Source organism: Alligator sinensis, unplaced genomic scaffold (genome assembly GCF_000455745.1).
Source record: "Alligator sinensis unplaced genomic scaffold, ASM45574v1 scaffold198_1, whole genome shotgun sequence".
In the NCBI taxonomy this organism is placed as follows: Eukaryota; Metazoa; Chordata; order Crocodylia; family Alligatoridae; genus Alligator; species Alligator sinensis.
Window position 1 is genome coordinate 3,001,218 of NW_005841906.1, and position 25,615 is coordinate 3,026,832.

The 25,615-nt window shown below is 43.9% G+C and overlaps 1 protein-coding gene across 1 annotated transcript in view; it reads left to right on the top strand.

The window, feature by feature from the left end:
- Positions 1–25,615, top strand: part of GLP1R (glucagon like peptide 1 receptor) — a 149,361-nt gene that overhangs the window by 90,858 nt on the left and 32,888 nt on the right. Inside the window, 4 exon segments of the mRNA XM_025197834.1 lie at positions 7,468–7,580; positions 11,082–11,188; positions 14,876–15,029; positions 17,779–17,938. Coding sequence (XP_025053619.1) covers positions 7,468–7,580; positions 11,082–11,188; positions 14,876–15,029; positions 17,779–17,938 — 534 coding nt within the window.

Here is a 25,615-nt window from a genome sequence, read left to right on the forward strand (position 1 = left end):
GAAGCTCTGCCGCGACTGCGCGGGGTGAGCAGCAGTGGCACTAGGGGAGGCTTGGGGGGCTATGGCCACCTCTCTGAGCTTCAGTGCTGCCACTTGCCCCGTGCAGTTTGCAGCAGCTCTGCCCATCCCACCTGTCCCTGCCTCTGGCCACAGTGTAGCTCCCCACTGGGAAGGGGCTGCTGCACCTGTGCAGGTCCTTGCCCCCTTGCTGCTCCAGCAGACAAGATGGGGGGGTTCAGCCAGAGGCCAGCTGACATGGCCCCCTTAAGTAAGGTGGTAGGGAGGGGGGTTATTTCATCCCTCCCTCTGGCGTCTGGTGGCGGGGGCATGGAGGGGGCTTATGCCACCGCTTACCCTGTGCAGGGAACAATTAGAGGTGGCAGTAGACCCAAGCTATGGTCCCCTGGAGGTGAAGGGGGCAAAAGGAAGAGTAAACCTCCTCCCTGACCCCTCTGCCTCAGGGTGCCATGCTGGCTGGCATCTGGCTGCACCCCCACTCCAAAGGCATAGCTGGCATATTGAGTCCTATACTGGATCTCCTCATTGATATTAGCTTTCTTTGAGAGATGGCTGCTGAGGTATGGAAAGTGTTCAGTGTTCTCCAGCTCCTGTCTGTCAGTGAGGATCTTTTGTGGGGGAGTTGATTGACCTGAAGCAGGCTGGTGAAGCACCTTTCTTTTTCCCATTGTGGCAGTGCTCCTTTGGTGCCTGCCACTTTAAGGGCTGGAGCAGACAGCCGGCAGGTGCTTGATTAAGGTGGCCATTTTCAAAGTTAGGCAAGGCAGGCAGAGGCAGCAGTTTGCTGCTTGTAGCCGAGGGAGCAACATCACCCAGCAGAGCTGCTGCTCACAACATCTTGGAGGTAAGGGCAGGAGCAATGGGGATGGCAGGAGTCTCTTGGTCCTGGGCATGACCTGAAATTGCACCCTGCTTGGGTAGGGAGGCCTGGAAGGACTGCCCGTGGCGGGTCAGTGTCATTCAAATGCCAGGACTGCTAACCTCCCCAGTAAAAGGTGGGTAGGGGCTCCTTAATATCCCCAGCCCCCACAACATTGTGGGTAAGAGGGCCAGGCATGTCTCTGGACACCTGAGCCCTAGGGGGTGCAAGGCCCCAGGAGACCCAGTAGTAGGTAGTAAGGCCACGCACATCCATGGACACCTGAGCCCAGGGGGATGTATGATCCTGGATAGCCCCGAGGGAGAGGGCAGAAGAGTGACCCTGGAGAAGGGCAGTAAGATATTTAGTAGGCCTGCACAGAGTAGGGAGCATGTTTACAAACTGAAGCAAGATGCAGAGTAGGGCTGAAGGTTGGTCTGAAGGGTATGCATCAGAGGGTGTGATGAGTAGGGCTGGAGGATGGTCAGCAGGGGAGCACATGGGCCACCTCCCACAAGAGTGTGTTCTGTATGGGTAGAAGCGCCCAATGAGGGGCTAGGGTGAAGATAACCCAATGTCTGGTGAATTGGCTGGTCACTACCCAGATGAGGGTCACAGGAGAGGCCCAAAAGGCTTTATGTTGGCCAGTCAAGGAGTGAAACTGATAAGCCTGATGGCTTATGGGAGCCACTTAGAGGAGCAGGGCAGAGTGAAGGAGGCCCAGTAGGGAGCAGCATGAAAGAGGCCCAGTGAGAGAGGGTGGAGTACAAGAGGCCCCAGTGAGAGGCGGGTGGTATGAGTGAGGCTCAGGACAAAGCAGCATGTGAGAGGCCTGACAGAGGACTAAGTTGGTCTGGCTTTAGGCCAGGAATACAGTAAGATTCTGGGTGCCACCTGCAAGGCATGGGCCATGGTGTAGGCCTTGGATTGCTCCCCCTGGCATCGGGGCATTATAATGAGCAGCGTCCCATTTAGAACACCAATTTATTAAACCAGAAAGTCATGGCAGGTGAGTCTAGGCTGACTGCCCTACTTAAACAGGTGGGTGGGCTGATGTGGGATCATGACCCTGGACTGGCCCCTTGTCACACCAATGTTAAGAGTCAGTCCCACGCATTGGTATACTTGAGAGAAGCAGTTAAGGGCCGTTTGTAAGTCCTCCTCAGCATGTGCAATGACAGCACAATCATTGGTGTATGGAAACTCCTGAAACAAGGCTGATGTAACTTTGATTTTGGCATGAAGGTGGGAAAGATTGAAAAGGTTCTGGTCCATTCTGTACTTGATGCCGATATCATGTGGTGGATGGTCATGGATGATCATCTTGATGACTACAAGAAAGATGGAAAACAGAATTGATGTGATCACGCAGCCTGACACCAGTTCGAATGGCAAAGGACTCCATAGTGGAAACACTACATAGGATGGAGGCAGTCATCTGGCCATGAAGGAGTCTTAGAATGGTGAAAAATTTCCCTGGGCAGCCAAACTTCAATAAGATCTTCCATAGAGCCTCATGGTTAACAGTCGAAGACTTTGGTCAAATCAGTAAAGGCCATATACAGTTCCTGGTGTTGTTTTTGGCATGTGTTGATAGGTGCACACTGGTCACCTCCATGTGTTATTTCCTACTCTACTCAAAAGCTTATGGGTAGATATCTGAGACTGAACTGTGTGTTCCTGAGTTCTGTGGACATAGGTGATTTTTGAAGCATTTGACTATTAGTCCCCTATGTACCTATATGATTTTTTTTTTAACCTAAGACTCGATTCAAAGTCTACTACTGTCTGTCAGACTCCCATTGATTATAGCAGTCTTTAGACTGGACCCACAATGAAGAAATATTGATTTATACACCACTTCTCCATGTGACAGTCCAGGAGGGTTGAGTTAAATATTTCTTGTGTTTAAATCCAAGATATTTATGTACATGTTAGTTTTCAACACACACACTATTTTAAAATAAGGTATTTGAAAATCATATCCTGTTTTTGGAATTCTGGAGTCTGCATTAACTCTGGATAATGTCAGAGACATAAAGCTATGCAAGGAATCCAGCATGGAAAATATTGCTATCTCACCCTAGAACTTGATATGTCAGTACAAAAAGAAAACAATTTTCAGGTTTAAAAAATGTGTTTTTTGCGATGCAGTAAAAAGCAGGATATTTTGGTGCTTTGTGCAGGTAGCAAAATTTAGGTGTTGTAAAAGTAAGTAGAGGGTTTCTGCTGCCTTTGGAATTCTCCCAAAGTGTGCATGTTGAGTCGATTCTAGTCCTGTCTCAAATGCAGATTGTTCCATCTGCTGCTATTACTTTGAACTGAAGCATCATTCTGTTAGAAAGACATGCAAGCTCCATGTAGAAAACTTGACAATGATAGTGGTGATGCACTGAAGCAAACTGAATCGGTTGCTGGGTTTGTTTTTTGTTTCATCGGTGTGGCAGAAACAGCAGTAGAAAGAGCTTTCAATTCATATGGACTCTCCTCCCAACTACCAAAGTCACTTTCATATCAGCAGTAGACTTTATCTGTGTGTGCTGGAGTCTGCTGCCAGGAAGATGAGTGGATGCTGGCCTTTTGCCTTCTACTTCTAGGAAAGTGACATGGACAAAGCGGGGTGGGGGGGCTAGAACAATGCAGTACAAAAAGAGTCTGGACTGAAGTCTTAGCCAGTGGTAGTCAACCTGCCAGGTGCTGACATAATCAATTTTTATTTTACTTAACAAACATTGAAAAGTAATCCAATTTTCTAATTAGGAGGCTTGCCTTTCTATTTCAAGCACTGATTGGGAGTCACTATCCTTGAAATAGCAGCTTTCCTCTCTGCCTAGTTTGTGCTTTGTCTGGGCTCTTCCTTCCAGGCTAATGATGTCTCTGTGTATTAGGCAGTAGTCAAATTCTGGTCTGTATTCTGATTTTACTCATAAACAAAACCATCTAGTAAGTAGAAGATCCCTGAGACCACATGCATCGAAAGGCATAGAAATATAAAACTCTTATCTTAGGTTTTCCCAAATCATTTCTCTGTTCTTCAAAAGACTTGGGCAGCAATTTCAAACATTGCCTGCTGTGCACCTCTGGGCTGCTGTACATGCTGTGTCATTAGGGCTAGAGACAGACATTCAAAAAGCCTGAGCCTGAATCACTTCGTAACTGCACAGACATCACAGACATGCAGGCACATGTCTGCAGTGGCTCAGGCTAGAAGCCGGGGGGTGCTAGAACAGCCCTCCCTTCCCTTTGACAGTGCTGAGCTGAGGGTGGGAGGTGTGGCCAGGCACCCGACGGAATGCTCTGATTATCCCAGCAGGGACTTGTTAACAGTGTTTATCACCCCATTAAGAAAACAACAGAGGGACATTACCAGCTACCTGTTGATTCTACCTGTTGACTCAGCATGGACTGTAGCCAGCATGTGGTCTGCTAGCTAATACACAGATGCCTCTCATCAAGGCAAACTGTGCTGGAGCTGCAACCAGGGAGCAGAGGGGAGGAACCAGTTGTGCTGTGGAGCAGAGAGCCCTACCCAGCCCAGAGAGCATGTCAGTTAAGTCTGATACTACATTCAACCAGATTTATCTCAAACCGGTTTCAGCCATTTTCAAACTGGCTTATGTGTACTGAACATCTGTTCTGTTACAGGTTTAAACCAGTTTCTGATCACTTAAGCCGGTTTATGTGTAATATCTGTCCCTATCCTAGTAGCCCTTAGAAAGCTATGTGCATTAGACCAGAACTGTCCAAATGGTGGCCTGTGGGTTGCATGCAACCTGAGAATGGTTAAATCATGACCCAAATGGACAGAAATTTTGTAGCAGGATGAGGTGACCATATTAACCCACAGAGCCATTGTGTCAGTGGGGCCAGCACCCAGGAGTTAATTCTGTCACCAGTCACCTTGCAGGAGAATTCTGGGTTGAGATCCCCCTTTGAGGATGCCTTTCAGCAACAGCAGGGTAAGCAGCAGTGGCATTAATCCCATGGGTGCTTGTCCCTACTGCTGAATTTCTTGGTTGAGATCCCAGCTGAGGATTCCTTTCAGAAGCATGGTCAGCAGGTGGGGGGTAGATAATATACTGCTCCTCTGTTACTACTGCTCATCCGCTTCTAGAGGCCAGTCATGCAGACCTCAAGAAACCCTGCAGTCCAGATCTGTCCTGCCAATTCAAATGAGTTGGACTGCCCCTTACTAGACCATTGTGTCCATAGACATCCATATTAGCCATCATTCAAAATTTGAACGTTTACCCCTCTGGTGGAAAAAGAGCAGTTCTTTATACTTTTTTTGTAGTGATACTGGTTGATACCAAAAACTCACAAGTTTTTCCACTGAAAATTATAATTTCATGCAAACTGAAATTTGCTGTGGAAAAGTGTCACTTGTGATAAAAGTTCATTTAAAAAATAACAGTGCCGGATTTTGGTAGAGTCCAGGGTTCCTTTTTGACCTTAATGTAATGGCTAGCCTTAATTTCTTGCATCAAAAGGACATGTCATTTCAAAATTCCTTATATTTTATTGTAGTTTCTTTCATCCGTCTTGTTACAGAGTCAAATATACAGAGTATATACAAATATACAGAGTAACATGGCATAGCAATTAGATGTGGGGTTTTTTTTTAGTGTCTAGAGAAATCATGCTGTTTTTCAGGTGGCGCAAAATTTGAGATTCCTCATACCCTGGAACATAAATTAGTATATTCCCCTATGTACAAACCAAAGCTTCAGCATAAAATAAATTCTCTTTTCTATTCTGCTTTGTTCAGAGGACCTGTGATCAATAAAGACAACTGAAGTGAAAATGCCTTATCAAGAAAACCAAAGTTTAAAGTTCTACTTCTGTTGGCTTGGGACAAATTAAGATCTGCATGCTAAATTTTCATCTCGAGTAGACCTGACTTCCTGGAACCAAAAAATATTGGTTCTTTATACTGAGTTCCAAAGAATCAAAAATATAATTTAAAAGAAAATCAATTCTTGTCAAATAAGTCTTTGACAAGAACACAGTGGAATTTCCTTTTGTACATAATAATTCTTAACTGGTTTTTGTCTAGATGCTTACTGGTTAAAACCAGAATGCCCATTGTCTGCTCTTCTGTGCTATGGTGGTCATGCTTAATCTCTCGACCATTTGATCAATAACAGTTGACCAAACAATTACAATACAAATTACTGTGTACCAATTAAAATGATTTATTTTGCTATTTTTATCTTACTTTATATTTTTAATTTTAAAAAATCATCATTGAACTCTATTTTTAAAATAATGTAATCGGAAGTTTCAAGCAGTCAGTTGCAGTATTCAGCGAATAGATAAGCTTGGTGGAATGACAGTATGATATAGATGCAACCTGTGTTAGACTAGCTGTGAGCTAAAGCTATTATCAAATCTTTTGATAACCTGTGTAAAACCAAGTAGTGCTCTCAATTAAGTTTTCTAGTGGGTAGATGTCTATCAAAATACTGTCTTAGCAAGGGGCTAGGGTTGACTCAGAACGGGGGAATGAACTGTGGTACCTTTTCACCCCAAGAAGGATGGGGTCCTTCTAGTTTGAGGCTGATGTATGTTAGCAAAGAAAAGCGTTTGGAAATCAGGCTGTAATCCTGCATCATCTACTCTGCAGTTGAATGTTCAGTCTCTGGGATGCTTGTATACCACAACAGGAGCTGTATTCTAAACATGGATAAGCCTTATGTTGGTACTAAGCCTCCTTTATTACCCTGCAGCTGAAAGCTCCCCACTTTTCATTCTATTTTGGTGGTTCAATATACTTTCATTTTATTTCATGTCATTTCATCCTGACTGCTTTTACAGTATCAGACTGGCAACTGAGTTTGAATGGCTCCTGATTTATTGTTTTGTTAGTACCTACACATGTAGTTAGGATGAGTCAGAAACAGGTAAGCAGCTGAGCAAGAGAGGATTTGGGGGAGGGGGGCATTGTTTTTTTGCATAGGTATCTATGTTTTTTGGGTGCTTGGTTTGGTATCCACTTTTTGATGTTCTCCTGTTGCTAATTCTGAGATTAACACAAGCATGTGTGCTTTTTTCCATGCTTCCATCTCAAGCATGTCTGGGTATGTTGTTATACTTCACCTTAGGCATCACTAAATTTTGTAATAGCTCTTTGTCAGGGATCTAAATACTGTATGTAAATCCTTAAGGAAGAGGGATCTGCATCACAAAGTTCAGATGAAGCTTTCTGCAAATTGTTGAAGTTGGAGTTTCAGTTTCCTGGGTTCTCTACTCCTTGTAAAATGCACACAAAGGTTTTTCCCCACACAGTCCACATGTGTTTTCTACCACAGATACTGTGGATGGTTGCTGCTGCTGAAGGGTTGGAATCTTCTTTGGAGTACATGCTGTTCATTCCCTATGTAACATTGTTCTTGGAAGCAGTATGCAGCATCTATGATAATGAGTGCATGGAAGTGTTTGTTACGGAAAGGAAATGGAAAGAACAGCTGGAACACTGCCCATTGTCTTTGCAGTTAACAAAGCAACATGGAGGAGAAATAAGGTGCAATTTCACAATTGCTCGGTGCTGCTCCCCTTCATTGCTCTTACTTTGTCCCTCCTTGTCTCAGCAGTGCTTCAAAGACAAGCTTACCGCTTCTGTACTAGTGAGGGCACTTGGCTGCTGAAGGAGAATTCGACCCTGCCCTGGAGGAATCTTTCTGAATGTGAGGCAGCCGACAGGGTAAGGGGAACTGCCTTTGTTAAAGCACTAATAAGTAATCCCACATTTTCATACTGCAGTCATCTTTAGCAACCCATTCTCCAAACTATTGGGGCAAAATCCGTATTTTTCTGTTCCTGTGCTATTAAGAACTGCTTAGATTATAAAAGTGAACTGAACTGCAAAAACAAAAACAAAAAATTAAACTTTTCAGCATTTATGTTTTGGTTTGTTTGGGGTTTTTTAAACCCCTGCTCAAAATGAGCAGTAAAATTAGAGGGTAAGTTTCACCCCCAGGCCTTCCCAGAGTGCCATTAAATCCTTTTAAAGGTGCCATGGGATGCCGCACTATATTAGCACTATTAGGTATGCAAATACCTATGTGTGATCACAAGATAAACCTAGAGGTTTCACACAGGAACCTGTAGCATCAAAACCATTCTGACCTGTTGGGGCTTTCTGAGTTTTTTGCAACAAAAGAATTGTTCTAGTATTTTTCTTCAGTCAGAAAAAGAGTGGTAGCCAAGACCTGGCATTTTCTGAGGGCTGCCTTGAGTCTAAGAAGGTTGAAACCCACTGCTCTAGACTATGCAGAACATTTGGTACCCTACAGAACAAAGTCTTTCTCCTCTTACTTACTGAGTGAATAGTCCCTGTCCTAAGGAGCTGTGTTCTAATACAGATACGTACTGATCAGTTCAGGTGCATTAAAACCACCTGGGAGTACCTGTTCCCTCAGGATTCCCTTCTCTACAGTACTTACAGTCCTTCAGAGGGAGCAGGACAAATGTTTGGGGTACAAAAGTGCCTTGGGGGAGAAGCAAGATGTTCTAAACTTTGTCAGCTGTGTTGAATTCAAGTTATTTCCATCTTGCAGCCTCAGTGTTTATCCCACTAATTCTGAACACTGTGATATCCCAGCAGAGAGCATTATCCTAACACAAACTGTCTGCCTGCTCATTTATTCCTACTTGCTGTTTTAAGGCTTCTTTTGCAACTGTTGAGAGCTGCCAGGGAAACAGATGCCTAATGATAACATTTGGTCAGTTGGCACGTTTCATTTTGGTGAAATACAGTGCTTGGGGGAGCAATGATTTTAAGCCCTAAATACACTGTGACACTACCTGAAATGTGAATGACTTGCCATGTTTATTTTTATTTTTCCATTTTAGCTTGTTTAGAGCTCCTAATTGCTTGCTTTTTGGTTTGTTTATGCATCAAAACACAAGGGGCTTGTTTTACATAAAAGTTGCTGTGTGCTGTGCTGTAGTCATCTTCAAAATGCAAAGCCAGTGAGAGAATTATTGCTAAAGAAAATAATTTTCTTTAAGTATTAAATTTAATTTTGGTCTGTATTGAATTTTTGTCTGTATTAGCAGGCCATCTGGCCTTTGACTGTAAAGGAGTCTTTCTCACTCTCTCTCATTAACAGGTTTCACATCCTTTCTTATTAGAAGCTTTTTTAAAAACACTTTTTAATGACAGCATCAGCACTCAGCCTGAATCATTACACACAGCACAATGCACCTTTGAATAGTTTTATTTGTATCTGAAATGTGGAGACATGCCTCACTGTTCCCCATGTAGCACCTCCTGAATGAAAAGTAATATAGCCTCCTTAGCACGGCACTGTGTCCGTGGCTACTTAGCTGGCTCACAGTGCTGTGCTAAGGTTGCAATTCTGGCTCAAGAAGTAGCATGGATAGAGCAGTGCAATACTACCTGGCACAGACAGGTAGCGATAGAGACATGCCAAAGAGCCAAGCCTTAAGTAGCCAAGTTTGAAAATGTTATGTTTGCTACAACAGAGTTGATGTATTAAGATGTTTGTGTGTTCTTCCTATCTAAGGCTATATACACACATTCAAATAATCTGGGAGAATTCTTCCAGGTTTGTTCTCCTGGTAGAAAAACATATCCAGAGCTGTGCATACAGGCAATCATGCTGAAATCCTGAAGAGTAGAGAGCTTGTAGTGATGACACTGCAGCTGCGGGTGGCAGCGGGGATCTGTGCACACATCTCAGTGTTCTCTGCAGGCTCACTTAATCTTCCTGGTCACAGATGGAAGTAGTGCATAAGGCAGCCCTGATTGGGTGACCTTGGTCAGCCTGCATTTCCTTGCTGCATAATGTGGGGATTGTGAAGGGGAGGCATGTTCTGCTCCTTGATAAAGCAGAACACGGAGGGGAGGGGAATGCTAGAGGACTGTGTTCTCTTCTGAAAGAATCAACAGCATATACATACACCCTGTCCCAGGAGAAACTCTCCTGGGAATGATAACCACACAAGTTCCCAGGTTATTTTTCTCCTGGATGTGCGGGCCAGGAGCGATCCGGGCCCTTTTTCGCGCCGCGCGGGCTGTGGCCAGCAGCCCGGGCACGCTGGGTCGGAGAAAACAGGCGACACGCTAGAATTAGGCACAGACGTGTAATGTTTGATTTAAGATTATTTACTTACACCGAAGATGGTTGCGGTGCAGGCAGGAAAACTTGCTTGAGTTGCAGTTACAGATAGAAAAGAAGACAGGCGGACAAGAGTTCCTTCCCGTGAACATTCTTCTAGCCCATCCGGTTGGAGGCTCTAAACCGCGAGCCCGTCGCGCCAACCGAAGAAAGTACTCGAACTCACACGAAGTTTGCTAGGCTCCATGGAACTTGTGCGCGCAGGGAAAAGGTTCGTCGAGGGATCGTTCGGCGACGGGGAGAGGCCAGAGGTTGATCAGACCCCTGTAGCCTTCTTACGGTACACGCTGGGTTCGATAGGCTCCGCAGCGCTTAGAGATCTTCACGAGACGTGAAGTCTCCTCCTCCTGGTGTTCGTGGAGTCCTCCCTTGCGGGGGTTCTCCTCGGAGTTCTCCAAATTCTCCAACTTGGGCGGAAACCACTCAAGCCTTTTATACGGCTAGCAAGCCAATCGCTAGCCGCCACGTGTGAATAATTTCACGCAAGCCAATAATGGGGCTCGAATTATAATACAAATGGCGGGAACTCTTTGCAAAGTGCATTTCTGTGCTGCAAAGAAGAAATGCACACTGCAAAGAAAGCTACAAATTGGCGGGAAAATAATTCAGTGGTGCCAAAGCACACACAAAACAAAATCACACCTTTGGGTTGTGACACTGGAGTGGACGTTTTTCTGAGAAAAAGCCTGCACATCTGTATGATTTCTCTTGGGAGAGGAGTGTTTTGCCTAGGAAAACTGAATGTCAGTATGAGGCCCAAGTGTCCATTCAGCATCCTTTGGCATGGGGTCACTTGCCTCACCCACTCTCTCTAATTCTGTTAACTTTCTGGCATTCTGAGAAGGGCTCAGGAAGTTGATTTAAATTTTTTGGGTGTTCTGGGAGTATGAAAGTTGAAAGACAGTTTAGTAATCGGCATATATATGTACCTGAGCACTTAAAGGGGATGGATTGCTAGTAGGATTATAAGAGATGGCTTAGAGGGAGGTTTCTAGGGAAATAGGAAAAGACCAATTGGATCAATGCATGTTGTCTTTTCTTTTCTTGTATGCTCTCAGGATGCGCCAGAGGAACAGCTTCTATACCTGTCACTCATATACACTACTGGATATGCTCTTTCCTTCTCTGCCCTTGTAATAGCAACTGCTATTCTTCTTGGATTCAGGTAACTGAGGTGCAGTTCAAAATAGAGTGGGTGTGGGTGAAATAGCATCAGGCTTTGACCAAAACATTTGACTTCTCCTTCCAGTCATCTCATTCTGATCCTTCCATTTTCTTTTCACCCTACTCCCCTTCACCACCATTTCCTCTCCAAAAATGATTTAACCTATAAACTACTAGACTATACTAAACAGAGGGGATCAGAACAGCTTTGACTAAATGAAATTTTGCTGGAATATACTACTTCATCAAAGCGATAATGTTTTGCAGAGATGGATCAATTCCAACACTGATTCTCTCCTATTTTGTAGCTTAGAAGTTGGGGTGATAGGGTAGGATGAGAGACCCAGCATCCAGCCTCATGCTGTGTGTAATTTCAGAATGATCTGAAATCCCTCAGTGATCTGGGCTGATCACCTCTGCTCTGAATTAAGTAGAGTGGGGACTTCAACTTGGGTCTCCAACGACCCAGAGCAGGATCCTAACCAGTTTCCAACTCTGTCTTCTTCCCTTTCTCCTGCATGAAAGTTTCAATAAAAAATGGACACTTTGATACATTTTCCAAAGTTACACACTTTGATATGGTTTTTTACTTCACAGCAGTGCACATGTAGACTCTGACAGGGCTGGCTGGGGCACAGGGTTGCTTCAGTCCAGGGGCTGCCTGCTGGCTAGCCCCACACTGTAACATCCTCTTGCCCCAGCCAGCCCCTCTGCAGCATGCTGAGCTGGGTCGGAGCAGCCCTGGGGTGGCAGGTTGGCCCTTAGGGCCTCTGCCTGTTGTAGCTGCTCCGACCTGGCTCAACATGCTGCAGTCCTGGGCACGCATTCAAATGCTGCACTTGGGAGCAATAAACTCCAGTGCAATAAGTGCCCGGGTTTATTGCTTTGAATTAATTGTACCTGTAGATGCATCCAATGTCAGCCTGATTTGAACGTTGGAGATCAGGAAGGCATTTTACCCCATGGTCAGATACAGACGATGGGGTTTTTATCGCCTTTTTCTGTAGCGCAGGAAGAGGGATGGGAACATAGTCCCCTTTCTTGGATCTCGAGTGCATTTTAACAATACTTGCAGTGGCATGGTTGACAGTCCTTGCCCTACTGCTTTACCTATGGTGGGTTAGGGTATGATTGGTGTCTTTGGGTAATTTACCTCATAATTTTAGGAATAGGTTAGACAAGGAGTAGTATATGATGGTTTGGATAGAGATGATCCTGCCTCATGTAGGGAGTTTGACTCCTTCTAGCCCTACTTTGTATGATTCCAGAACTTTACTGCTCTGATGGCTAGGAACATTCTTCCACTTTTCAGGCTAAATGTATTCATGGCTGGTCTCTATTGTTTTGTTCTTGTGCTAGCATTGTCCTTTGGCTCTTTTTTCCCCACTGTTGTTTATCCCCAAGTGCATTTAAAAACCAAGTTTCCCCTCTCAATCTATCTTTTGCTAGACTGAATAAGCCAAGTGCTTTCAGTATTGAAAGCCAAGTGTATTTTCAGTATAATTTTTCCTTCCAGCAGAGAAACATGGGGCAAGCAACAGCACTTGGCACCCTAAGGAGGTTTTCGAATGACATCCATCAAACTGAAATTTGTCAAAAACCTAGGGGATTATTATGATTCACACATTGTCCAGTAGCACAATTTGGGTATTCAGCTAACATAATACCAGATAGTTTTAAAGTTCCCCTATGTCTCATGTGGATCAAAATGTCCCTGCCTGCCAATTTTTGAGTGTGAGTGGACACCAATAACTAAAAGTTGACCTAAGAATTCTGAATAACTTTCAGACTGCACTTCAGTTTACACTGCCTGAACAGTGAACTCTGCTTTCAATCCAAAAGCAAAGATCCTTAGTTTCAAAAAACAGTGAAGGTTGCTAAGTGATAAAACTGCTTGCCTTATGCATCATTTATAACCACAAGGAAATCAGTGACAGAGATTTCAAAAAACATTGAAATGACTCATTTTAAAAACTTACACATTTGCGACAGTTCTTACTCAACTTATTGATTGTTAGACCAGAGCCCTAAGCTTTTTGGAAGCATGAGGATTTGAACTGTTCTTTTGAAATAACATCTGTGTTGTAGCTGGATTCTTATCAGGTTTATTGCTACACATCCATAATTAACTGTATACATACAGAGCTGAGAGTAGAAAACCTGGTTCACAAATCTTCACCACCTGAACTGAAGGAAGATCTATGACAGTTGTTAACAATAGAATAAACTTTTATGCTCATTCTAGGATGCAACCAGCCAATAGAAAAGACTATAGACAGTACTCCATTCTGCTTGCTTTGAAAGAAAATGAACGTTCTAATTTCATCAGTGGAAGCAAGATTGGGCCAGCACGTCCCTCTGAAATCTATGGGAGCAGTACTAGGCACTTACTCTATCCACAAGAAATGACTGTGTTTGTTTACAACTTTTTATTTGAAAATATAGGAGTTTTCAAGAAGTTTTAAGTACAAGGCAACTTTGAAAAGTAGCAGCAAGCTTGTTTGGAGCTGAAGGGAGGTGTGAGTAAATTTTGAAATGACATCTCACTCAAAAATGGCTTGACAATTTTCTTCAAACTTTGCAGGAATGTTCTCCTTTGCCTTTTGAATACAACCTGTGTGACAAGCCAAAGTTACAGGGCAGCAAGAACAGGGCTTTAATATGTAGGATGGTTGTCTTTTTCATTTTGAAGCTTTTACCATTTCTTTGTAATGTGCCTGATGTATTTTTCAGGAACAGATTAGCAAAAAAAGAACCTGTTTTCATCAGAGGTTAATATTAATTTGTCAAGTTGATCTGCCTCCTTCTTCAGCTCCAGCTGGGAGAGTGACTCTTTGTCTAAATGCAGAACAAATTAATAGACTCTCCAGTTACTCCTTCACATTCCTACTCCAGAATGTGTGTTTGTGTTACATGAAGTTTCTCAAAGGCTGTGGGGGGAAAATGTTTGTAGAGATATTTCAGTAAAATAGCAGCACTTCATAGCTGGGGTTTTTTTGCACGACTGCAGTTTTCTTTACCATCCCTTAACACACTGTCCTTGACAAGTAGCAATTTTGTTGTCTCTGTAGCTGGCTGTTGAAATTCATGAAGATGATTTTTGTCAGTTTTTTTTATTATCATGTTCCTTTTAGACCCAGAGCAATTTTTTGTGATCCCTCAGAATGATACTTGAACAGTCTTCTCTTGTTGTCTAAGTAATGATTTATATATAGAATATTTTCCCTTTGTGGAACAGACACTTCAACAGTTGGAAGCTGTACTGCACATGACTACTCTTCCAAGGTAAAGCAGTTTACCTGAAGCCTACTCAAACAGTTTAGATATAACAGTGTGGAAAACTGGAAACCTTTAGTGCCCTCTCATGTGACCAGTGTAATTAAGGTTGTAAATTACTTTCCATTATAATTTCCCATTTTTCATACCTGCTGACTTTTTTTTTTCTGAAACATTCATCTTTTGAGTTGCAATTTTCCATGTTAGGCATCTGCCAAAGTTGAATATTTTCTGTAGAACATACGAGAACCCTGTGGCCATTTTTAAGTTACAAGTTTACAGTGACTCATCTGGTATGCACTTATTTTGAACAGAACCTGCCTGTAATTTCTACCCCCCATTGATATCCATAGTATTATAGCAGGCTGCACACACAGTTATTGCATCAAGATTGATGGGTTTTTTTCTATAGGCATCTGCATTGCACCAGGAATTATATTCACCTGAACCTCTTCACCTCTTTTATCCTGCGTGCTGTATCTGTCTTCATTAAGGACTCTGTGTTGAAATGGATGTATAAGACAGCCACTCAAGAGCACCAGTGGGAAGGCCTTATCTCTTACCAGGTAGGGATGCTGCCCATTGAGGTCAAGGGACCATCATTATGTCTGTGTTAGTATCTGCAGTCTCATGTTGTGCTAAGATTTGTCCACAATGTACATTGAAACCCAGATGCTTTCCAGAGTTAGGTTCTTTTGCAGCTTCCTCCTTTCTCCCTCTTCCCCCCTTCCCCGGCATGGCTGAGAGTTTGTGAACTATCCAGGGGCAGAGAGCCACAGCAAACAGCTCTATGGGATTGCTGAGGGACTCTAGCTGTTTTTTGTGGCTTTTAGTTCCAAGGGTGCTACTTCTCCAGTCAGTTGCATGGAGAAGCAGTGCCCTTTGAAACAAAAGCTGCAGCAAACAGCTGAGCAGCTTGTCATTAATTCAGATATCCACTGTAAACTAAGCGAGTTGCAAACTACCTGGATAGGAATGATCTGAGTTCTACTGTATTTCTTTACCTTCCCTGGGTTTGCCACTGAGTCTTTTTCCATGTCTTGCATAGTTCTGGTCATTTAGCCCCAGCTGAGGAAACATTGGGTGCAGTTAGGTTTTTTTTTTCCCCCTTGTATTTGTAATTACCCCTCGCCTCCTTTTCCAGTCCACATTTGGCCTTTCTAGGAGTGACTAAAATGTTGGTAGATTTTCCATGACACCAAGTGACACTTTCCTTACTATAGCATGATGTCAGGCTAGGAATGTCTGTTCAGTCAAGTGAGCCATTGAGCTGGTCTTTCATTCTTGAGTTGCTTTATCCACATACTGTATACTAGATATACAGCACTAGTTATCTCCCATTTGTTTCTTGAGTTGGTGGCCAAGTGACAGGGTTAATTAGATCTTGTATAGTATATTTATTATCGTACTCCATGTACCCTTTCCCTAAAAATTAGCCCTCTGAAATTGGGGCACGTGTCAAGCATGGAGACTCAGTAAAATGGCTGCTGCTTTTTTTCTTCCCTCCGGCCAGCCACATGGAAGGAGTGCAAAGTTCAGTCTTCAGCAGCAGCTACAAGTTTAACCCTTTTACAGCTGTTGTGGAATTGGCAGTAGGTTTTGGCTTTACAGTCCAGAGCTGCTGGCAATTAGGAAGTGACTGAGAGGGGGTGAAATCTAGCTTTTGCCTGTGCAGGAAAGGGAGGGTGAATGAGCTGATGTTAAGGCTCTGTCTCTATTCCTTGTAACCATAGCTCTGAAACGATCTTTTTTTCCCTTCCTTATTCTGTCTTCCCCAAAACAAGGTGTGTGTTTTATTGGAGGCATGTGGTAAGCGAGAAAATAGTCTTTGCTTCCCTGGTAGCCCCTTTGCTGCAGTTTACAGGCCTACAGTGTTTTACAGTCACATTAATGCATCGGGCAATACAGCTCTGCCATTACAGGACTTCTACCTTTCGAAGAATTGATGGTATTGTAGCATCTGGAGTAGAATAATTCTTAGGTATAGAATTACAGTATCTGTGAACCTGGAAATTTTCACTGACTGAATTTGGTGATAAGACAGTTTTTAACTAGTCATTTTCTTACTTCCTACATATATACTTTTCTTTCAATCAGTGATGTGAGGCAAGGGAAAATACAGAGCAGCAATGAATGCATAAAAAAAGAGGGGAAATGTTTTTCAATACAGTTACCAGCTGTGTTTTGAAAAATGTTAGCTGACCTTCTGTCATTGCAGTAGTTAGATATGATCCATTAGGCAGGGCTGTTGGGGATAGGGAGGAGGACAAGTTAGTTCCGTTTTCCATTCATGTTACTGGAACTCCTGTTTAGTCTCTGTGGACAAAATCCATATTGAGCCCATAGGATCCTATGTAGGACTTTGGCAAAATTTAGATGCTGAAGTTCCAGAGCAATCCAGAATGGCCTTGCTCTAGGAGCCATAAAAAGTGTTAGGCTCCTCAAGTTGTTCAGTGCTTCTTTCTTTGATTGCATCATTCTCTGGACATCTAGATTTGGGCTCCTGTGCAACTGCAAACGTGCATCTTTCTTCTTCATTCCCATCTAAGCTCTGTTGTGGTCTGGAATGGATCTGAAGTGGCACCTAAGGCTCTAGAGGGGCTGGATCACTAGGCATCCTTGGAGCACATCTGCTTTCACTAGCAGTACATAGTGGTGGAGTCCACCTTTTGCAGAACAGCCAGTGGTTGGAGTGTTTTTCCTGGACCTGGGAGTCCTGGGCTCCAGGCCTTCCTCAGTCTTAGGAAATTCCAAATCAAACCAACATCTCTTGCCTGCCAGGAGAGCAACCAGTCTGCCAGGCCATCTAATAGCCTGGGTGGTGGCACTATAGTTGAAGTGGTACTTGGGTTCCAGTTGAAGCTGTCCCACTGGGAAGAGGGGGAAGCAAGAGTCTTGTGGTCAGAAGAACAAGCAGGAGGGAGTCTGACTCAATAACCTAAATAGCTGGAGCGTTCACCTGGAAGAGGCAGAGTCCTGGGTTCCAGTTTGTACTACCAGGGTGATTTCTGCTTTATTAACTAATGACTGTCTAATGTAAAATGCATTAACAGTCCTGGGAACAAGGACCAGAATTAAGCACACTCCTGTCTCAGGGGAGTGTCCTCATCAGTAGACTCTAGGCATGCTAGATGTGTAACTCCCTGTGTTCATTCTAGGAATCTAGGCACCCAACGTAGGCTTCCAAACTCTTTTTATCTGGATCACTCGCTTGTCACCAGGTGCCTAATTTTGCTTTGCAATACCTAAGGTGAGGTGCTCCTTGTCTTTGCAGCCCCTTCTGCAATCACTGAAATGCACTTTCTGCTCAAACAGGAGTCACTCAGTTGCCGCCTGGTCTTTGTGATGATGCAGTATTGTGTGGCTGCAAACTACTACTGGCTGTTGGTGGAAGGCATGTACCTGTATACGCTCCTGGTTCTTTCGGTCTTTTCTGAGCAACGAATCTTTCGGCTTTTCCTCTGCATTGGCTGGGGTAAGTCAGTCTTTGTTTTTATTTATCCTCTTCTTGTTGCATGCATTTGCCTACACCAGGGGTCAGCAGCCCCTGGCACATGTGCCAGAGCATGGCAGTTGAAGGCATTTTGCTTAGCACATGTGCCTCAGGATGAACAGCATGGAAAAGGCCAGAGCTGCACTGCCACAACAAAAGATTGGGCCCCTTGCAGCTCCCCTCGCATCTGCCTCTGGCACACCAACATCTTACAAGTCGAGGTTGGGGGTGTTGCTGATCCCTGTTCTACACCATCATTGCAATGACTTCCCTACCCTACTCCATGGAAACAAGACTCCACAAAGCATACTGAGATCCAAAACTCCTGTAACTTTTTTGATAGGTATAATAGTACTTTTCCCACTACACATTAGTTGCTTGACGTGAAGGACCTTTGCACTGTGACTAGAATGGGATGAAGCTCGTCAGTCAGGAATGGACCTTATGACAATAGCTCCTCAACATGTGAACAACATGTTAGCCACCTATGGATGTGAATGAGTACCTAGTACCAGTGCAGGAAGATAGGTACACACATGCTGACCACTTGAGCTATGTGGATATCACTGAAGCTGCTGAATGAAGCCAACAGTAGGTTAGCTCTACCAGTTGAATAGAAAACATAGAATGAGCAGTTATCTAGAACAATGAGGTGGTCAGTGACTTTGTTATGCATGTGCGTGACAAATGGGGCTGTGATGGATGGGATAAATTTCAGTCCTTTGAGCCAGAGCTACTTGTGTTGGAAATGCTGAACTCTGATGTTTTTTGTCCGTCTCTTCAGTAGGTTCTAACAATATTAGTGTTCAGGACACCCTTTTTTTCTTTTGAAAGGGAAATCTTTCTTGTTCCATTCTCTCGTGTGTGAACTTTCTCTCTCTCTTTCCCCTCTTGTTTTCTTTCTAATTGTCAGCTGTCTGGAAAACTGAAAGTAAACTTAAGTGAACACAGAAAGTACTTTCACAAATACAAGTTGGAATTTTTAAATGGCTTTCACAGTGTTCTTCTTTTCTTTTCTGGGTTTGTGTCCATAAATACTCTTAACAAGTCACTTTTATCAGTGGAATTCATATAAATGATCCATTGCAAATTGTTCACCCAGTTCTACTGTACAGTGATATATGGAAGGTATAAGCATTCTGATATATTGATGCAAGCCAATAAATATAAATAAAAGATCCCTGCTGGAATGTGGTAGTCAAAGTTCCATTTCTTTCTTTCTTGTCACATATAGCCAGAGCACATGTGTATACAATTATTAAAAACATTTCATAGCCCAAATTATATGAATAGGCATGCCCTTCCTGAAAATAATGTGTCCTAAGGTATCTGATTCATTAGTGGGGGAAAGCAGAATAGGGGAAAAAAAATAGGGGAGAACAAGAATATGTCTCTGTACCTCTCTCTGCCTTGGTTGCTATGTTTTCTTTGTGCATGCAAGACCCCCATTCAGATGTCTCTGTTAAGAACACTCAGATGTATTGTGAACAGGCTTATGGACTCAGTGTATTACCTTAGTGAATTTCCTTCAAAGAGACAAGATGTTCCTGATCTAGGTGACAGAGTCCTGTTCTTTGAAACAGGTTATCAACTGTTCAAATATCTCCCTAGCAACAGAAAGGAATTAATGGTTTGAAAAAAAAAATACAACTGACATGTTCAGGTGCTGCCCCATCCTGCCATCTACCAAACAATAGGGGATCATGGACAGGCAATGACTCCAATGATTATGGGCAGACAAATATCTTAAGGAGTTGACTAGTGCTCCTGCAGGTAGCTGTTATCTAACAGTAAATTAGCAGATGAATCTCACCTGCTAAATCTGAACCAAAAAACAGACTTCAAATTTTGCCAGAGCTTGTTAAACAATGCATTTGACGTCTTTAGGCCATTTTCTCTGAGCTTGAGTTATCTTCAAGCAAATTGCAATCTTTATTAATTTGTTCATTACTCACTATTGCCCCATGAACACTTTTTACATCAGAATTCAGTGTCTTGGTTGCTCACAAACTGTTTGTATATATTTACTTGCTAATTATTTCTTCTTCTGTAATTCATAGATTCATAGATGCTAGGGTCAGAAGGGACCTCAGCAGATTTCATAGATTTCATAGACATTAGGCCTGGAAGGGACCTCGGAAGATCCTGGAGGCCCCTTCCCCAGCCCCCTGCCCCAGGGGCAGGAAGTCAGCTGGGGTCACAGGATCCCAGCAAGATAAACATCCAACTGACTCTTAAAGGAGTCCAGAGTAGGTGCTTGCACCACCTCTCGGCTACCCCAAGAAGCGCCCTGGTGAACAGAGTGTTTCTGATCTCTTGCAGTGTCCCCCTAATGAATTTGTAGGCAGCAACAAGATCACCTCTCAGCCTTCTCTTGAGGAGGCTGAAGAGGTCCAGGTCCCTCAGTCTCTCCTCATAGGGCTTGTCCTGTAAGCCTCTAACCATACAAGTGGCCCTTCTCTGTACACTTTCGAGTCTATCAACATCCTTCTTGAAGTATGGCGCCCAAAACTGGACGCAGTACTCCAACTGCAGTCTGACCAATGCCGCATAGAGGGGAAGTATCACCTCCTTGGTTCTATTTGTCGTGCATCTGCTGATGCATGATAAAGTGCTGTTAGCTTTGCTGATGATGTCATCACACTGATGAAATGGATCTGTGTGCTTGGTTATAGAAACCACATATTTTCTGTGGGCACTGATAGATGTGCAGCTCCCCAGTCTAAATCATGGTATTTCACAGAAAGCACCATGGGTTAGACAAACACTCCTGACCCAGCAGATATTTGCTGTTGGGTTGGGAAAGTGGCGATCAAGCTCTATTTTGGAGCCAGTCCATCTGAGGAGCTGAGTGTTTGCAGCCTGTCTCCCCTAACTCCACCCCCCTCCTCCCAGCCCCAGTGCTGTCTCCTTGATGGGAGTGGGGAGAAGGGAGGGAAGGGAGCTTTCACTGGGGTTTGCCCAGCCTGTGCTGGAGTGGGGGTGAGAGGATTGGAATGTTTCTCTCCCCTGGCTCCCCAGGTGGGGGGTTTCCAACAGGGCTGTATGATACTGGGTCCTGATTCGGATTGGAGGAGATTCGGCCCAATTCGGTGGGCGAATCTCCAAATCTGAATCGAATCAGAGGACCAATTTAAAAGGTCTCCGAATTGATTTGAGGGTCTCTGAATCGATTCAGAAAAGATTCAGAGAACTTGGGCAATTTGGGCATTCCCTGCCGACTGCAGCAGGGAGGTGGACCTGGACTCCATGCTGGTAAGTATGGGGCGGGGAGGGGGGACTGGAGGAGGAGGGAGGGGAGCATGGGAGGCCCCCTGCCAGGCCCCATCCCCTGCCTAACCCCCGCCCGCTCTCCCAGCTGCCCCCTCATGACCGCCCCACCTGTCCCAGCTCCTGGTTGTTTAAAAAAAAAGCCCCCACTCACCAAGTACTGCCAGGTGGGGGGGCAATCCCCACTGCCCAAAAACCCCAGAGTTACCAGCTGCAGCAGTGGTCTCAGGGCTTTGGGGGGGCTCATGGAAGAGTCCCCCATGCAGTGTGGGGCAGTGGTGGGCAGCGGGGATCACCCCCTGCCAGGCAGGAGCCGTTGACTCCGGGGTTTGGGGTTTTTGGGGGTTTTTTTTAAGGGCCAGGAGCTGGGGTGGGTAGGGCAGCCATTGGGGGGGCTGGAACAGCAGACAGGTGTCAGGGGGCTTGTGGCAGAGCCCCCCACATGGCATGGGGCAATGGAGATTGCTCCCCTACCGGGCAGCACCCCATGAGGGGGTGCTGCTTTTTTTTTTTAAGAGCCAGGAGCTGGGGCCGGGTGGGACAGTCATTGAGAGAAGGAGGGGCATGGGGCCTGTGCAATTCAGAGATTCGGCTGGGTCCGCAGGAGCCCGAACTTCGGGGTGGTCACGCGCCAGCCGAATCTCTGAATCAGATTCAGCTGAATCAATTCAGACAGTGATTCGAATCACCGAATAAAATGACTGTCCCGAATCGTCCAAATCCAAATCCAAAGCGAATACTAGCCGCTTCACACAGGCCTAGTTTCCAATCCACTTGACCCCTGTCCAGTACAGGCTTGGCAAACCCTAGCCCAAGCTCCCTCTCCTCCCTTCTCCCCACCTTTCATTATGCAGATAGCATTGGGGGCAGGGTTGGGCTATATCCTCCTGGCCCCTATCAGACAGAAGTTAATGAAGGTTCTCCACTTTGGACTGCTTTCATTTGGACCCTCATGTAATGAAGGTTAATTTGTCACATGATTGGGCCTTTTTAAAGCGATCTGCAGCTGTGTTCTTCTGTCAGGGTACAGCTGTAGAGCACTTTCAAGGGGCAGATAGTGCAACAAATGTAACTTCTGACTGAGCCCTCTGTTCCTTGACTGGAAAATACTGACTTTATAATCTCACGTGTGATTTCACTTGCGTTTGTGGTTGAGCTTTTTCCAAATATTCATGTGAACAAAACCTGGCTTATCTCCAGGTTCATGAACAACTGCTGAGTTCAGTTCACAAGCTTTGTTCACCTGAATATTTGTAGATATGCTTGTTTACAGAATTTACTCTGACAGCTCTTGTGCTTAGAAAATGTGCTGCATGAAGTCACAGAACAAATAACACGTAGTTAAAGGTGGCAGGCCAGATTAATTCCTCATGTAACAGGAGACAAGGGAATTTATGCCCCAGATAAATTTGACTTCCACATTAGGAACTGCTCCTCAGCTGTGCATATTGACCAGCAGATCTGCCCTGCTAAGGTTTTAGACAGAAATAGTAAATTATATTAACATTTGTCATAAGCTGCTGGGGAAAATCTGCTGTATCTTATTAAAAAAAACAAATGCTCTAAACAAAAAAGTCATTATTAATGTTTTCGGAGAACCCACAAAACTCATGCTCCTAGGTCGTCTTTTGAGAAACAGCAAACCAATGCACATTATTCTGAGAAGTGTCATGTCTTGAGTCTGAAATGTTCCAAAACCTTTCCAATTTCAAGGTGGGAATATGAAGAGGTAGTTGTTAAAACCAATATTACCACGTTCATTTCATTTCCATTCAAAACATGAAAGTGAAAATGCTGTCCCCGAAGCTAGGAAAAGGCACACACTGTAGGATATCTTTATTTCATGTCTCTAGGAAAGCTTAAACAACTGGGAACAAAAAGCAAAATTACATGTTCTCAAGTAATTTTTCAAGTACCTTTTGAACTTTAATTTTTTAATATTATGTGGATGGATTATTATTGCAACTATTGTCAAAATGTACCCCATTAATGTGAATGTAGAGAAAAGTTTATTTTTATTTTGTCATAGGACAAAAGTAGTTATGCAAATATTCACTTTTCAAGAATGTATTGTTTACAAAATAACTAGTATACTGAGAGTGTTGTAGAGCCTTCTTGAGAGAGATAAATAAATTAATCCACTGTTACAAAGTGGGCTCATTTACATAAGGTGCCTTAACACACACTGGCCTGTTCTGCTGCGCATTAATGTGTCATGGCACAAACCATGTTAATGTGTAGTAGAATTAGTCTACTGTGCGTTAAGCATCACAAAAAAACTGTTTGCCTTTGCTGCTGTGTATTAGCTCAGGCTAATGCACCTTTATGTAGTATCTCATATTAGAGCAGTTATTAGAACTTCCCTTGCTGCAACTTGAAACCATTGCTCCTTGTTCTGTCATCTGCCACCACTGAGAACAGTCCAGCTCCATCCTCTTTGGCACCCCGCTTCAGGTAGTTGAAGGCTGCTATTAAATCCCCCCTCAGTCTTCTCTTCTCCAGACTAAATAAGCACAGTTCCCTCAGCCTCTCCTCAGAAGTCATGTGCCCCAGCCCCCTCACCATTTTTGTTGCCCTCTGCTGGACTCTCTCCAATTTGTCCACGTTCTTTCTGGGGGCAGGGGGGTGCAAAACTGAACAGGACACAGTACTCCAGATATGGCCTCACCAGTGCTAAATAGAGGGGAACAATCACTTCCTTAGACCTACTGGTAACACTCCTACCAATGCAGGTACTGTTATCCTTCTTGGCAACAAGGGCACACTGCTGGCTCATATTCAGCTTATTGTCCACTGTAACCTCCAGGTCCTTTTCTGCAGAGCTGCTGCTTAGCCAGTCAGTCCACAGCTAGTTCTGGTTCATGGGATTGTTCCATCCTAAGTGCCCAACTTTGTACTTGTCCTTGTTGAAGTTCATGAGATTTCTTTTGGCCTAATCTTCCAATTTGTCTAGGTTTCTGAATCCTAGCGCTACCCTCCAATGTACTCATTACTCCACCCAGCTTGGTGTCATCTGCAAACTTGCTGAAGGTGCACTCAATTCCACCTTCCAGGTCATTGATGAAGATATTGAGCAAAACTGACCCTAGGACCAACCCCTGGGGCACTACACTTGATACCGGCTGCCAACTAGACATTGAGCTATGAATTATTATCCTCTAAGCCTGATGCTCCAGCCACTTTTCTATCGGCCTTATAGTTCATTCATTCAGCTTGTACTTCCTTAGCTTACCTGTGAGAATGTTGTGGGAGACTGTATCAAAAGCCTTGCTACAATCAAGGTACACCACATCCACTGGTCTCCCCATGTCCACAGGGCCAGTTATCTCATCATAGAAAACAATCAGGTTGTCCTTGGTGAATCCGTGCTGACTTTTCCTAATCATCTTCTCCTCCAAGTGCTTAGAAATGGATTCTTTGAGGAACTGCTCCATGACTTTTCCATGAACTGAAGCGAGGCTGACTGGTTTATAGTTCCCTGGATCCTCCTTTTCCCTTTTGTTAAATATGGGTACTATGTTTGAATTTTTCTAATCATCTGGGACATCTGATAATCATGACTTTTCAGAGTTGATGGCCCCTGGCTCTGCAATCACATCAGCCAACTCCCTGAGTAGCAAAGGTGCATTAATAAATGTGTAGATACTCCCAGTGTGAGTCGTAGACCTGAATATCACTGTGATTTCCATGGGATTCCTGAAACATCCCTTCCCTGCTATTGTTGTCAGGAATCTTCATTTCCATTATGGCCAAATCCTTGTAGAAAATACCCGAGAGGGGGATTCACAGAGAGGATAGCAAGGATAGCACTATATTTCTGCCCCCCTACCCTTTTTTTTTTGCTGAATATAGAAAACTTTTTGTCGCTGTCTTTTAAAAAAAAGGGGAAAAAAGTAACAAATGGGTTTTCAAACATGTACATCTGTAATGTACTGTGCATAGTGTGTACCACAAGGCACATGTCTCTCCTTGTTGATCAGCAAAAATAATATTGTAAGCTATATTCCTAGCTGCTGAACAAAAAAAAAATCATACTGTAGAGGAGGAGCAGCAGATGAACTCCCTTGGGTCACAGTGGGCAAATGGCAAGGCAGGTAGATAAGTTGTTCTGTTCAGTCAGGTGGTTGAGCTAAGCAGATTATTGATGCAGAAGCATCCAAGATCATTTGCAACAAAGACAATATCATTCTATTTGTTTCTGGTAGCATGCACAATGCATTAGTACTTACACAAGCATAAAAGAACTCATACTCTTTGCCCCAAATATTTCATTCTCTAAAAAGTAAGGAACAGATGCAGAAGATGGGGAGGAAAGAGAACATCACAAGTAAGGTGGCTGAGGTAGTATTTTGGGATAGTTAGTTCTTTGTTTTCTTGCTTCACAAGATG